The sequence below is a fragment of the Choloepus didactylus genome, chromosome 14, assembly GCF_015220235.1.
Source record: "Choloepus didactylus isolate mChoDid1 chromosome 14, mChoDid1.pri, whole genome shotgun sequence".
NCBI lineage: Eukaryota > Metazoa > Chordata > Mammalia > Pilosa > Megalonychidae > Choloepus > Choloepus didactylus.
This window is the reverse complement of record NC_051320.1, coordinates 23,165,389-23,181,835: the sequence shown is the minus strand read 5'-3', so window position 1 is coordinate 23,181,835 and position 16,447 is coordinate 23,165,389. Positions and strand designations below refer to the sequence as shown.

General features: G+C 35.3%; 1 protein-coding gene across 1 annotated transcript in view; it reads right to left on the bottom strand.

The window, feature by feature from the left end:
- Nucleotides 1-12,496, bottom strand: part of MCMDC2 (minichromosome maintenance domain containing 2) — a 45,525-nt gene extending 33,029 nt beyond the window's left edge. The window contains exons 1-9 of the mRNA XM_037803294.1: nucleotides 12,403-12,496; nucleotides 12,180-12,310; nucleotides 12,045-12,104; nucleotides 9,385-9,580; nucleotides 8,640-8,762; nucleotides 8,425-8,529; nucleotides 6,150-6,275; nucleotides 3,817-4,054; nucleotides 39-244 (exon numbers count right to left, since the gene is read on the bottom strand). Coding sequence (XP_037659222.1) covers nucleotides 39-244; nucleotides 3,817-4,054; nucleotides 6,150-6,275; nucleotides 8,425-8,529; nucleotides 8,640-8,762; nucleotides 9,385-9,580; nucleotides 12,045-12,104; nucleotides 12,180-12,310; nucleotides 12,403-12,496 — 1,279 coding nt within the window. The remainder of the gene's footprint in view (nucleotides 1-38; nucleotides 245-3,816; nucleotides 4,055-6,149; nucleotides 6,276-8,424; nucleotides 8,530-8,639; nucleotides 8,763-9,384; nucleotides 9,581-12,044; nucleotides 12,105-12,179; nucleotides 12,311-12,402) is intronic.
- Between the last annotated feature and the right edge of the window lie 3,951 nt (nucleotides 12,497-16,447).

Genomic DNA, 16,447 nt, shown 5'->3' with positions numbered 1-16,447 from the left:
AATTAATTTTAAAAAAAAAAAAGAGAGAGCTTGTTTACCTGTTTGAAGCTGTTCAAGCTTATCTTTTTTGTGTGAAGACAAGTCTCCTATAAAGCAGATACCACCTTTAGCTAGCAAAGCACTGCCAGCTTGAATGCTAACAGCTCCAGTTCCACACTTATTCCTGGACAAAGTAGGAAAAATTTCAGTAGAGACTGGATGACGTATACCACGAGGCACAAGGTTTATACTAAAATTCAAAAGCCTAGGGAAAAAATAAATCAGTCAGTACTACTGTTTAATATTTGATTTTCAGAGGTTATAATGTGTCAACAGCTACATGACTTAATTTAATTTGATTCAATGTTTATTGAGCACTGTGATATGCCAGTCAGATGCTAGGGATAAAAACATACATAATATTTGGTCCTTAACTTGAAAAGTTTACAGCCTAGAAAGAAAGAAAAAACACAAAGCAAAAACACAACGTGATAAGTATTAAAATAATGCCTTGAGGACATCCATATGGGAGTATTATCTCCTCCTGGAAGGGAGTCAGAGAAAGCAACAGAGAGATGACATTTAATCTGGGCCTTCCTCTTTTTATGGATTGATTTCTTTTGCTTCTTCAGAGTTTTTGCATTTAGGCTTGCAAATGGTCCATTAGAGCTGTCCCTAAGGCCTATGTATAAAGGTGACTCTTGATATATCCTTTTAGTTTCTCATTTCTCAAATTTAAATTCTGAGAAAAGAACGTGATTAGCTTAGCTTAGCTTTCAAATCCTTGCCACAGAAATTATAACTTACTCATTCAGTTGGCTATGATGAGGAGACATAGCTCTTCTATGTAAGAGTGTGAAGCAGTATCCCCTAGATGTGGATAGGTAGCTGCTATAAAATACATCTAGTATGTGTGCTATGCCAAGGAATTTGGACTTTACTTTGAAGATAAAAATGGGAAAGTGAGATTTAGAAAGATAACTTTTGCAAGCCTATTGAGTAGTGGTTCTGAATTCTAGCCCACATTAAAATCACCTGGGAAATGTTTAAAAAATTCAAATGCCTAGTCCAACCCCAGACCACTTAAATTTGAATGTCTGGGGATGGTACATAGTTATAAATATTAAAAAAAAAATTCTCCCAGTTGATTCTCATGTGCAGCCAGAGCTGAGAACCTAGTGATATAGAACAATGGGTCTCAAACTTTGCTACGCATTGGAATCATCTGAAGAATTTTTAAAATTACTGATGCAAGGTTAGAAAATACAAGGCCAAAATACAAAAATCAAATGTATTTCTATATATTCACAGCAAACAGCTGAAAAATGAAATTAATAAAACATCACCTTTCTAATAGTTCCAAAAATATCAAATACTTTTCAAAAATATCAAATACTTAAGAATCAATTTAATAAAATGTGCATGACCTTTACAAAGCACTGCTGAAAGAAATTAACGAAGACCTAAATAAATGGAGAGATATATCATATTTGTGGATTAAAAAACTCATTATTGTTAAGATGTAAATTCTTCCCCAAATTGATCTATAGATTAAATGAATCCCAATCAAAATCCTTAAATGATTTTTGGGGGGAGGGGGATGGAGTTAACCTTCTGATTCTAAACTCTATAAGAAAACGCAAAGGATCTAAAATAGTAAAATAAAATAAAATAAATAAAAACTTGAAAATGAAGAATAAAATTGCACCACCTGATTTCAAAACTTAACAGAGCTACAATAATCAAGACAGTGTAGTACTGGCATAAGTATAGGCAGATAGATGATCAAAGTAACAGAAAATAGAGTTCAAATAGACATACAATACCTAGTTAAAATTATTTTCAACAATCATATCTGAGCAATTCCATGGGGACAGGAAAGTCTCTTTAATAAATGGTGTGGGAAAATTGGACAAATATACAGGAAAAAAAAATGAACCTTAACTCTTAAGTCATACCACATACAAAAATTAACTTGGGAGGGCTAACAGATGTAACATAAAAGCTAAACTATAATGCTTCTAGAAGAAAACATAGAAGAATATCTTCATGACCTTGGGGTAGGCAAAAATTTCTTCAACAGAACCTAGAAAACACTAAACATAAAGGAAAATAAGAAGTTTGACCTCATCAAAACTAAAATGTCTGCTCATTAAAAGCACCTTTAAGAAAAATTAAAAAAAAAAAAAAGCTATAGACTGGGAGAAAAATTTCACAATGCATATATGTAACAAAGGAAGTGCAAGAACTTGAACAGACACTTCATAAAGGAAGATACAAGAGTGGCCAATAAGCACATGAAAAAGTGCTGAAATCAGTAGTCATCAGGGAAACGCAAATTGGGATCACAATTTCATACCCACTCAAAATGCTAAAATGAAAAAGACAGACAGCACCAAATGTTGGTGAGGATGGGAACAATAGGAACTCTAACACAGTGTTAATAAGAATGTAAAATGGTGCGACCACTTCGGGAAACTGTTTGCAGTTTCCTATAATGTTAACTATACAGCTACCTTATGACCCAACAATTCCTAGTATTTATTCAAGATAATGAAAACATGCCCACAAAAAAACTTGTACAAGGATGTTTACAGCACCTTTATGCATAATAGTCACAACATGGAAAATCCAAATGTCTATCACTAAGAAAATGGATAACAAACTGTGATATAATCATATGATGTAATTCTACAGCAATTAAAAAAAAAACAATGAACTAATCATAAACATAACTGGATGAACCTCAAAAACATTATGCTAAGCAAAAAAGGCTAGACCCAAAAGAGGATGCGCTGAATGATTCCCTTTATATGAAGCGGAAGAACAGGAAAATGAATCTATGGTGACAAAAATCATCTGTGGAGATGGGAACTGATTGGAAGAGGGAATGAGAGAACTTTCTGGGGTGATGGAAATGTTTCATATCTTACTGTGGTAGTTGTTACAGGAGTGTATGCATTTATCAAAACTCATCAAATTAAGATCTGATTATTTCACTATACATAAATTTCACCTAAAAAAAAAAAAAAAGGAAATCTCTCATACAGCCCCAAATACCATAAGAAAAGTAAAAAAACAAAGACCTTAATTTGCAATAGGTATAAAAAATCAATAAAAAATAAGAAGAAGAAATGGACAATGGTCAAGAAAAAGAATGGTCATAGAAAAAGAATATAAATATTTAATAGGCTCTAAATGATGTTAAAACTTACCCCCAGTTAAAGAAACACAAGCTAAAATAAAATAAAATATCATTTTCTACCCATCAGACGGCAAAACTGAAAAATCTGATAACACCCAGTGTTGATGAGACTGAGGAAACAAATACTCTCATGCTTCATTAATGGAAGAACAAAGTGGTGCAGTCTGTAACAGCACAATCTTTACATTGCCAATGGCAATTCAGTTTTAGCAAAACATCAACAGTAGTTTTGGTACTTTGGATAGGGTCTTATTTGGGTACAGATGAATCAACAATTGAATGGAATCTTGAAGAAGAACAAAATAGCTTGTTGGCTCTTAGATGGGAGATTATTTAAATATGAAAACAAAGTATAAGAGCAAAACACTGAGCTAGGGAAGATGCATTTATTTGTAAAGGTAGGGAAATAAGTTGAAGTGTCGAATGGTCAGATTCTTAAAATATTGAAAGCAAATATCTCATGTCTCAATTCATGTTTTAAAAGTTTTGACCTTCACTGATTAAAAAAAAACTATTTAAATATTCATACTGCTAAGAAAAAGTCTGAATGTTCATCCTGTAATAATGTTCATGGAAAGGAGTTATACAAATCTTCTGACCAATGCATAATTTTAAAAATTTAATAATTTTACCTGTCTACAAGTAGCGTATCACATGTTATAATTAAAACATCTAGGCAATCTTCCAGTTCCTTTTTACGGTCATTTGTCTGTACAAGACTCATCAATAAACAGAGCTTGAGCAAATTGTAAGTCCCAGGAGGAACAATGTGTGATGCAAAGATGTTGGCAAGTATCGCTGCAAACTTCCAGCAAGAGCTAGAAGTCAAGGAGAGGAGACACCTGAAGTTGTCATTAATTCCTGAAGGAACTGAAAGTAAATATTAACACATATATTAAAAAGGGGTTTAAAACAATAAGAAAACAACATTATAGATGCTCTATTCCATTTATCTAAAATATTATCAAATTATAGTATTTTTAATGATGCCATATTCTTACAAAGATATTGTTATGATTGGACATCACTCTGGCCTATCATTTTGATCCCAGGATGATCAACCAATGTGTCCAAACAGATGGCTGTGGGTGGCAGGCAAATCCCTGATTCTTCTCCTTTTAGGACCTATGTGAGCAAAGCTGGATGATGGGGCTCCTATATTGCTGTGTTTGCTCCTATAGTTCTATGTTTGAAATAATATCACCTTCAGTGAGGGCTAGGAAGCAGTATGGGACATATTTGAATATTGCTGTTAATAGTGTCGGAAATAAAGCGGTACCTGTAAGGGAATAAACGCTCTCTCGGTTCTGGAGGAGAAAATAATTTATTTACGATCTTGCAAGATGGGGCGTCCAGCCAAACACGCGGAAGGCTGGCACGCCAGAGGAAGAGAATGGCGGTCTTTAAATCTCCTACTCCTAATTCGCAAGTCCCTCCCCTGTTTCCCCATTGACTGGGTACTACAGAGGTTACAGCCTATCCGAGAACACTAACTAATCATCTTTTGAGATTTTAATTTGTACAGCCAATCCCAGAGAGCCAACTAGCTCATTATTGAGATTTTGAACTGATCAGCCTATCCCCCCCAAATTTTTATTTTTTTTTGCTGTGAGTTCCCGCCTCTGATACTACCTCATATCTCTTTACATCAGGCAGATTCTCTCTTCTCTTTGTCTGGGGCTTGTTTAAACTGGTTTTGCCTCCATTTCCCTTATTCCATGCTGTCTCTATGTGAAAACGAAACTTATTCCTTTCTTACAATAGGAAAGATATTTAACCCTACTACTTTGAAAGTACTGTGCTCTACAGCACTGCAACATTCTAGATTTTCTCCACTCTCTCATTCTCTCTAACTCCTAAAAGGGATGAGTGATTTACCAACTGGTGCATTTGGGAGGAGCAACTACAGGTGTATAACCCAGTTCTTTCTCCTTCCTCTTGGCAGTGGGTCTGCAGTCAGAGAGCAATGCTTTCCTACCTTACTCCAGTTTTTGCCACACTTGGGTGGTTAAATCCACCTAATTCTGTGGTTTGGCATAAGACAGTACACCACATGTACACACTTATATGATCAATATATTTTGAAACACTTCACAACAGAAAACATTTAAAAGACCACCAAAATGTTTATTGTCCCTCAAACGTTTTATTTCTTTAATATTTTTATTCTTTTAAGAAGTTTTTCTCTTTAAGATTAGCAGAAGTATCTAGAATCCACTTGCATTTAAATTCAACTTGGGCCTCTATTACTGCAGATGGTTATCTATAGACTCAAAGATTTAAGATTTAACCAGCCTTTCCTAAATTTACACATTTGTGAGTCAAGTTAAAAGAGTAGGTCTACTTTCCACTTTTGTTTACATAATGCTTGGTTATGTTGAAGTTGTTAAAGGAAATTATCTATAATAAATGCAATATTTTGGCTCCCAACTGCCTTACTCTTTTGTTTTTTTTTTCCTCAGTTGGTTCAGAACTCAGGTGGGGAAAAGGATGCTATTTTATTGAGCTCTCTCTTTCAGACCCCAACAGCTCCTTAGTATTACACCTTAGCTAGAGGATAAACAGTAGTATAGAAAAACCTTAAAACTAATTCGAACTCTTGGCATCCTGAAATATTTGTCTCATTGCTAATCACAAAGAATTAAAGGAAGGTTTAGCTCAAAGAAGGGGGTGATGCAGCCAGCAAAGTTGTATAACATTATCCTGTTGTACTTCCTTCAGAGCACTTATCATTTTCTGAAATTATCCTAGATGATTAGCTTGGTTAGTCTTACTGATTAGTTTATGAGTTTATTGACTGTCTACCATAGAATTTAAGTTCCATGAGAGCTGAAACCTTGACTGCCTGTTCACAACTGTATCCCTTGTGCTTAGAAGAGTGCCCACCATATAGGCAGCCAATAATTATTTACTGAACAAACATATTTCAATATTTGTAAACTTATGATATCAACATTTTCCTTACCTTTGGAACTGCAAAAAGTAATGCTGTTTGCCTCTATACAGACAGCAGTTTGTGAAGTTTTTACACAGGTTGGAATTCCAATAATTTTATATTCATTTCCTATATTCATTTTATTCACCAATTCATCTAAAATTATTAAACACAGAAGAAAATACCTATTCATTAAATGAAACTTGTACATATTCATATGGTTCAAAGATCCAGAAGCAGGAACAATTCAGTGGTTGAGTTAGTAATAAAGTAATTAATTTTGTTTATTATAATATGCATATGGAGTGGCAATAACATAAATTGAGACTATTTAATTGATGATAAATTTTGATATGCAATAATGAATAACTTCAAGAAGCCTGTGATAAGGCAACTAGATCCTTTCCTATAATATAGTCAAAAGGAAAAAAATCATCATTCTATATAACAGGAAATATCTTTGCATTGAGTGACAAGGAATGTTAATAAAAATGACTTTTTAAGTAATCATTTCATTTGGGAAGAAAATAATTTTAAAAGGTACCACTCACTGTCTACAATGCAGACAAGGTACTTTTACACATATTATCTTCAATTGTAAACTGTAACATAGATATTTCTATCTCCACTTTATGTATGAAGGAGCTGAGGAGTAAGAGGTTAATTTACTTGCACAAAGCTAAATAACTAGTAAGCAGGTCTGCCTAGTTCCAAAATCCACACTTTGGCACTAGACTATGTCACTCTCTGACACCTATGAATTAGGCAAACCATTTGCACGAGTTCAAAGTTTATTGTAAAAAACGTACACTAAAAATTTTGATTTTCTATCCACAGTTAGAATTTGGATTGTTGTAAAGCTTGGAAAGAACAGTTTACAAGGTTACAAGGATGAGCAAAGATTAATTTCTCTCTGTGAAGATCAAAGAGTGCTCTCCATTCCCCCCACCCGGCTGAAGAGCACATTGTTATACCCTGTGGACCTGAAAGGGAAGAATCAGGCTTAACAGTTGAGAAAGTAAAAATAAAAATAAAAACAAAAAAACAGAAACAAAAACAAAACACAACTAAAGTGAATTACAAGAGGAAAATAGAAACAGATTATCATCTCTCTAAAGAATAGTTTTCCAACTATCCCACAGAATCTTAGAGTTCAGTGGATATATCCTGAGGTAAAGGAAAGGTCAAGAGGAAAGCTGTCAAGTCTGGGTATCTCTTCCCATGTCTACTCAAAAAGGCCTGCTCTAATTCATTTTTTATTTATTGGGGTTATATGTAAGAGATTATTTGAAGAAAGTGTTTTCTACTAAAATAAGAGTTGGATAGTCACTAAAATTTTTATATTGCAAAGTTTGGTTTGCATGTAGTATTAGTAGCGTGACCCAGTTAAAAGCACAGACTTTGAGGCTGATTGCCTGGGTTTGAATCCTGGTTCTGCCACTTACTAGCTAGCAAGTTATTTAACCTCTCTGGGCCACAGATTCCTAATTATAAACTAGAGATAAGCATAGAACATACTTTATAAATTTTCTGTGACTAAATGAGTTAATACATGTGAAAGAACCTGACAGAGTAATTGCTATACAACAATTACTAATTATCATCTGCATTTACATGCCTGCCTCAACTTTCTCAGACCATGGGAAAAGAGTTCTTGTGTGAGTCTCTACTTTTGTAACTCCTGGGTTTTCTCCACATGGTTGATACCCAAGATACCTTCTTCTGAACAATTTAATTCTTCTAACTTTAGCTAAAAGCAAGAGGCTGAGCCCCATCCTTTTCACCGCTCTGGTTTCTCAATGAAGATAAGACTCACTTCTTCCTGTGTGAATGATACTGATAATGATTTCTTCTTTCATGGCAGACCGCATCTACTCACAGCTCCTTACCCAAGCAATTCTCAACTGTTAACCATATGTCAGTGTTCATTCACTCACTTAAAAAATATTGAGTTTTTATGTGCAGTAGAAAATCAAAGTCCCTATCCTTGTGACACTTATATTCTAACACAGTAACTGCAATATTTACACAACATGGAATAATTAGAGATCATTTATAATGAACGTGACCCCAAGACTTGGCATAGTGCTTGGGTCATAGCAGGAACTGATTTTTTTTTAAGTGAATGTTGTATGAATGATTGAATGATGAAAGATTAACTAAATATGATTCTTTTTTAAAATTTTCAAGAATAAGACGACTTATGATTCTTAAATACCAGATTACAGAGGTATCATTCTATAATATGTAAGTACAAACAAGTCAAAGAAGATCAAAGATCAATTTGAGTTCAAACACAACTTACCTCTTAGGAAAATTGTGAAGGATTGAAACCTAAATGGTTGGCTGTTAGAATATCCTCGAAAAGCATCAAGTGCCTTTGAGGTAATTACTTCAACTATCTGTTTATCTTAACGGAAAGAGCAAAAAAAAAGAATTAGTTACTAGAATATATATTCAATTTAATTTCCACATTAAAATATCAGACATTATTTTAAAAATTGTAAAATAAATTTTTACCACCAAGTACTCTAAATTTTCTATCTTCTTGAAGTGAAGAAGCACATAGATTACACAAGAAGTCATTTCTTACTGTTGCAGATTCTGTAGCACCAGGCACATGCACTCTTATATACCGAAACCCTGAAATAAAACAAAGGTAAGCCAAATTTGCAACCAGATTTAGCCATTCATTTTTATTCCTCTAAAATCAGTTTATTTCAAAGTATAATTAACTCAGCTTCGTGTGTAGGTTCAGAGCAGTTCAATTAACATTTATTGCATGCCTCTTTCTTGCCAGGCACTGTGCTAAGGCACTGGGGATATGGATGCTTACACAGATAACTTCATTATGTAAGTATAATGACCCAGGTATTCACTTCCAGGGTGTTGAGAGGGAAGAGAAAATACACATCTAGATGTCTCTAACCAGTGAGAGATGGGAATAAATGGAGATTTCCTGTAGAAGGACTGAACTGAAGTTAAACCAAAAGTTTGGGAAAGGACATTACATGGAGAGAGAAGGGCATGAGTCAAAACTCACTGAAAAAACAATGTGTGAGAAGAATGGGGTAGTTTGGCACTACAGGAGCACTTGTTATTAAGTGGGGGGAAAAAAGAATAAATTTCAAGATGACAAGGAAACTTATAAGCATTGGGACATACCAAACTTTATTCCATTCTTTTCATTCTGTGAACATATCATAACTAATCATAAATATTATTTAGGATTGAACAATGTTTTAATTTTCATTTTAATATTTACCTTCTGAAAGAGGGCATGCTTCATCTGAACAAAGGAATCTTGCACCCTGTGTATATTTGGTGACAGTCGTCATTGCAATCACAATTCCTTGCATCATATAAAACCTCTGAGATGTATAATCAAATGGAAACTTACAAAGATCAAGATCATAACTTGGCAGAGGAGGTAAATGTGTTAATTTCAGCACTATATTAATCTAATAAGAAAATAAAAATTGTATTAATAAAAATTGCAGTTCCATCTGGACTTGCATAACAATGATATCATAGAGTAAATTGAGTAAATTATTTGTTAGCGTTGTTAGGAACCAAAATTTTAAGCATAAGAGAAAAATTCAAGTAGAAAACTGAAAAAGTAAAAACCTTATAATCTTACACTTTAATTGGAAATATCATTATGAACTCATTTTTTCCCTCTAAAAAACACACATTTCCTTTATACCCACTAAAAAGTTTATAAAATAATAACAACCCAGTAGTAAAGAACATTCCTATTGCCCAAATTGTGATCTTTAAAGATCATTTCTCACTGAAAGAAACCAGGGTTCCTTAGGGGAAATGGCTGATCCCAGGTCTGGTGCAGAAAATAAACCAGATAGACCTGGGACATTATGGCAGAAACCAAGGGAGCTATAAAAAACTAATGGGGTTGTGTCAAAAGGACAGGTGAGCAAACAAGGGACTTTCAATGGCCAAAGGTAGGATAAACTAAGTATCAAAAAGAATGATGGTAATTTATGGAAACATATCAGATATATCAAGGTTCATTAGCCCCTAATGATATTTTTAAAAGGAAAAGCAAAAAACAGTATTATGGGTCATTATTGGAGGATGCTATGATTTCAATTCATTACTCTCTAGGAATTGATAAAGGGAAAGAATCAAATATTTACCCTGCTTTTTCTATATGAATTGTATTTCAGGATAACCAAATAGTTGAGGAGGGAAAGTTTCTCTTACAGAATAATCCCAGCTAATAAATTCAGAGAGAATGCCAGAATTAGAAAATCATAATTTTGCAATTCCTAATGAAATAATGGGTCTAGGCAAAGATCATCAGTGGTTACTAAAACCATTAGGTGAAAGTTGAAAGGGAACTGTATAATGGAGATATCAGACTGATATCATCTGAACTTATTACTCAAATGTGTGGCATTACTAAAAGTGGGACAACAGAAAGTACTCTACAGCCTTCAGAAAAACAGTTCTTTAATGTTGGACTTCTCACCTCCAAAAGTGTGAGACAATAAATTCCTGTTGCTCAAGCCAACTCATTTTTGTATTTGTCATAGCAGCCTTGACAAACTAACATACGTGCCAACACTATACACTTGGGGAAATAATAGTCTCTTCAACAAACGGAGCTGGGACAACTGAATTTCCACATGCAAAAGAATGAAAGTGCACCCCTATCTCACACCATATAAAAAAAATTAACTTAAAACATATCAGTGGCCTAAATATAAGAGATAAAATTACAAAAGTCTTAGAAGAAGACACGGGTAAATTTTAATGACCTTGGCTTTGACAATAGTTTCTTAGATATGACACCAAAAGCTTTAAAAAGAAAAAAAATAGATAAATTGGATTTTATCAAAATGAAAAACTTTTGTGTATCAAAGGACATTATTATGGAAAAAGTGAAAAGGCAACATACAGAATAGGAGAAAATATTTGCAAATCATATATCTGATAAGGGTCTAGAACTCAGAATATATAAAGAACTATTACAACTTGACAACAAAAAGACAACCCAACTAAAAAATGCACAAAGAATTTGAATAGACATTTCTTCAAAGAAGATTACAAATGGCAAACAAGCACGTGAAAAGATGTTCAGCATTTTTTATCATCAAGGAAATACAAATCAAAAACACAATGAGATAGTACTTCATACTCACTAGACAGATATTATCAAAAAACAGAAAATATCAAGTGTTGCCAAGGTGTGGAGAAATTGGAACTCTAGTAATTGCTGATGGGAAAATAAAGTGGTACAGCTGCCGTGGAAAACAGTTTGATGACTTCTCAACAAGGTAAATGTGGAATTACCATATGACCCAGCAATTCCAGTACTAGGTATATACTCCAGAGAATTGGAAACAGGTTCAAACAAATACCTGAATGTGAATATTCATGGCAGCAATAGCCAAAAGGCGGAAACAACCCAAAGATCTATCAACAGATGGCTTAACTGTGGCATATACATACAGTAGAACATTATTCAGCATCAAAAGGAAAGAAGTACTGTTACATGCTACAAGGATGACCCTCAGAATTATTATGCTAAGTGAAAGAAGTCAGACACAAAAGGTCACATACCGTATGAGTCCATGAAATATCCAGAATAGGTAAATACATAGAGAAAGAAAGCAGATTGGATTCTGCCATGGGCTGGGGGAAGGAGGGAATGAGGAGTGACTGCTCATGGGAATGGAGTTTTATTCAGAAAGAAGGAAAATGTTTTGGAACTAGATAGAGATGGTTACACAACATTGTGAATGTATTAAATGCCACTGAATTGTTTACTTTAAAACAATTTTATGTTATATGAATTTCACCTCAATAAAAATAAATCTATGAATATAAAAACATTTATTTATGAGTCACTTTGAAATTATTATAACTTAGTGTTCTTTATTAAATTTAATTAACACTTACTTGAGTTTCAATCTGCAATTGCCCAATTAATGAAAGAGTCTTAACAGCAATAAAACAGACCTGTGATTTCAAAAACAAACAAGAAAGTTAACAAAAATTCCAAATGACATAAAATTATTTCTTTCTATAACTTACTGATTGAAAAACTTGAGCAGCCTTCAAAGGCTGGTGTAAAATGTGATTTCCAAGTTCAGCATCCAGTTCAACAACATCAGAGGGATTTATTAAAATATTGAATCGATAGACAGCAAAACTTTGTTTTGAATCTGTAAAAATATACAAATGTAAAAATCATTATACTCATATGAGGGAATTAATTTAAAAATTTCTAAAATAATGTCTTCTTTGTTGAACATACCATTATAATACTTGCAATCATCTATAAATTTTTGGAGACCTCCACTTCTGTCAAGATAGATAAGGGCTGCCTCTTTCATTTTTAGGTTGGACATTATCAGCTACTTAATGATTCTTCTCTGTTACTAACCGATGAAACCACAGTTGCTGGTAAAGACTACAGATGGCGAAACTCACAGAAAGGTTGAGTAAACCTAGAAATAAAAAAAAGTAAATTTTACTTTTGAAGATCCCTGGTAAAACTTTACAGACTATTAAAATTGAGAGTGAAATAAAACTAGGTAACATTTCTAACTTTAAAAACTTCCCACACAAAGGGAAATAAAACTTTGTTTTCTTTTGCCAAATAACATTTTTTTGCCAACAGTAGGTTATGAAATCCTCCACAAGATAGCAAACCTATGAACAGGAGCCTTAAATGTCTCTTTAGAGTAGGTACTCCAAAAAAAATGCTTGTTGAAATAAACAGTATCAGATGATGAGGCTCGTTTGCCAGGCATTGTTTAAGAAACGAAAGTGGTAAAAATTGTTTCATGAATTCAGTCTAAGTAACAGTGTAGTAGAATGAGTACTAACAGAGGAAATCTGAGAACTCGGTTCTAGACCCAGAATTTCCCAGTTGCTTGAGACAATCACCTGACCTTTCTTGGATCAGTATCTTCATCTGTAGGAAACGAAGGCATTGTATTAGATGATTAAGACCCTTTCCAGCTTTAACTGTTGTCAGTCACTAACTTAAAACATTAAACCACAGTAAATGAGTAGGAAGTGGAAGATGTAAAAACCATTTCAAAAGAACAAACATTAATTAAAACAATATATGCCAGTAATTGTATTAGGTGTTAGGGATAAAATGATTAAGATTGGATCGTGTCTTCAGGGAGTTACTAATTTAGAGAAGTCAGAAATAATAACTAATACATTTATTATCAAAAACTTCTCAGACATCTACTATTTAATGGATACCAGAGTCTGTCTTAGGTGCTGGGGATACAAAGTTGGGTAAAATATGTTTCTCAACTTTCAGAAAGAGTCCAGGGAGGGACGACAGATATGTACACAATTACAACACAAGTGCTATAGTATAAATATGAACATACTAGATGCACAGAAGGAACAACAGATGTGAAATATTTCACAAAATTTGGAGTCATCTTTATGTAGTGGTCATGTTAATATTTTCTAAAGCTTTAGTTTTAGGATTTTTGATTGAACATGGTGGAGAGTCATGGAGTAGAAGCTATGGATGCTACTTTAAAAGTGACATTTGACACATGATAACATTTCACTAATTGGAGGGAGAAGTGAAGAGAAGGAGAAAGTTTTTCAGACATAGAGATGTCGCTGCTATTAGTACTGCTTCATCCAGTTATCAGTCCTGCTGTACTGGATCCACACCTCCACTCCCGGGTTCAGACCATTTTCCAAAGCAAGTCAGTGAAACTGCTCTTTTTCAGTGTTTAATTGGGGTGAAGCTTCCAAGTTTATTTCTCTGTGTTCGAACGTACAAATGCATGTTGAGTTCAGGACATAACATCTCTGCTTCATTACACTTAATATTTCTGGAGTTGAGTGAAGGGAGGTTAGCAATAACAAAATGGTTGGGTGAGGTCAGATTATGAAAGCTTTTAAGTTCACGAGTGTATATAGGCAAAGGGAAGGCATAAAAGTTTGTTTTAACAGAGGAGTAACATGGTCAGATTTTTATTTTGAAACTCAATGCTTGCCGTCCGTGTGGAAACGGATTAAAATAGGGGAAGAGTTGGTAATTAGTCCCCAGGGACCGATGCCCGAACCCGGCACTAGGAATGGAACGGCATGGTATGCAGGCGATGAAATCTTCCAAAGATTTCACACTGGACCTGGTGACTAGCCTGTACAGCTTAGGGAAGAAGAAAGTCAAAAGATAACTGGGTTTTTTATATGGGTGTGATGGATGCTGCTGCTGCTCTAAGGAAATGTTTCTTTGTGATCTACTGACTTTGACTGGCTCTTGGGACTCCTGGATGGATATACCCGTTAGGGCCGAGTGAAGCATGGGAAAAGTGGAAGAAGAGACATGGAAGCCTGTGAAAAAGCGTCAAGCAAGATAAAGGAGATAAACTTTTGCAAGTCTTCCCCTAGCCTAAGATAACCCACGTGTTGATTCACTTGGGACGGGCGCCGATCTTTTCTTCACTCCTTGCTCTGTCAGGACCAACTTGTGAGAGGACGAAGCAGGAGGGATGAATTCCTCACGGCCAACGTGAATGAGAGTGGGTCAGGCCTCGCACCTTCGGTCCGGGACACACCCACGCCTCGTGGAACCTTCCTGCGGCGGAGCCCAGGTTCCGCAACATGCAGGTCGCTCACCGCCTCGCACTCACCCGGCTCGAACTTCCGCGCGCTCCGCCTCCCAGATGCCTGCGGCAGGGCCCTCGCGCATGCGCGCTCTTTTAGGCCGGCCGTTGGGACGCCCCGCTGAGGCTGCTGGGAAGTTCCGTCCTCCCGTCAACTTGGGGAATGAGGGCGATCTGTTCCCGCTCATTTATTTCCCGCTTGCTCCCTGATGCAAGGCAAAAAATAGGGCCACTAAAAGTGTCAATGTTGTTTAAAAAACTTAAAAATTCTGCTGGTGGAAATGTACACTAACACGTGTGGCCGCTTTGAAAACCACTCTGGCTGTTCCTCAGAAAGTTAATCATAAGGTTTCCTTATTATTAGGGCTCGCTGCCTGACGAGCACAAGAATCAATCGTATAACCCGGGGATTTTGAGAAAAGAAAGCTTAATTGTGAGATCGACCAACAAAGAAAAGGGAGTCAAGTCTCAAATCTGTCTTCCCAAATTTAGGGCTAAGAAAGACTTAACTGGGATAGGAAGTGGGTGTTCTATTTTATTGGGATAGAAGGTTAGCTTGGTGTGGTTTGGTTAGGTACAGATTTGTCCATGTATGGTGAGGCAGGCAGGCCCCAGACCGATTTCCCTTGTAGAAGGACCTCGCATTGGATTTGCTTCCAACGATTGTCGATTCACACAACTGTGGTTCCAAGGGGAGATGATTTTTTGCTCCCGGTGTTTTGGAGGTCATCTAAGGATGCAGTCCATATATCTCAGCATGCTCAGGTTATAAACCTTTTGGTTGGCTGCCTGAAAAACAAGCTTAAGGAGAAAAGTTACAGATAAGCGAAAATGCTAACTGGTTCTGGGCGGTTTCAATACCATTCCTAGGTATATACCCAAGAGAAATGAAAGCACATGTCATACAAAAACTTGTACACTGCCTGAAAGCACTTTATCAAAAAAGTAAACAGACAATTTACAGGATGGGAGAAAATGTTTGGAAAACATATATCTGATGTCTGATAAGGGCTTAATATCTAGATTAGATAAACAATTCTTAAAACTTAACAAAAAGACAAACAACCTAATTAAAAAATGGCAAAAAGATTTGAATTGCTGTTTCTCCATACAAGCTATACAAATGGCCAATAAACACATGAAAACATGCTCAATGTCATTAGCCATCAGGGAAATGCAAATCAAAACCATGAGATACCATTTCATACCTACTAGAATGCCTACTATTTAAAAAAAGAGAAGATAAGTTTTGGAGAGGTTGTGGAGAAATGAGAACACTCTGTTGGAAATGGAAATGGTACAGTCACTGTGGAAAACAGTTTGGAAATTCCTCAGAAAGTTAAATGTAGAATTATATGACCTGGCCATCCCATGCCTGGATACAAAAGAATTGAAAGCAGGGTCTCAAACAGATATTTGCACACTGATGTCCACAGTGGCATTATTCACAATTGCTAAAAGGTGGAAGCAACCCAAGTGTCCATCAGCAGATGAATGGGTAAACAAAATGTGGTTTATACACACAATGGAGTATTATTCGGCCATGAGAAGGAATGGAGTTCTGATGCATGCTAGCTACAACATGGATCGACCTTGAAGATGTGGTGTGAAATAAGCCGGAAACAAAAGGATAAATATTGTGTTATATCACCGATATGAAACAAGCAGAATGTGCAAATTCATAAAGTCAGAAACTAGAATACAGAT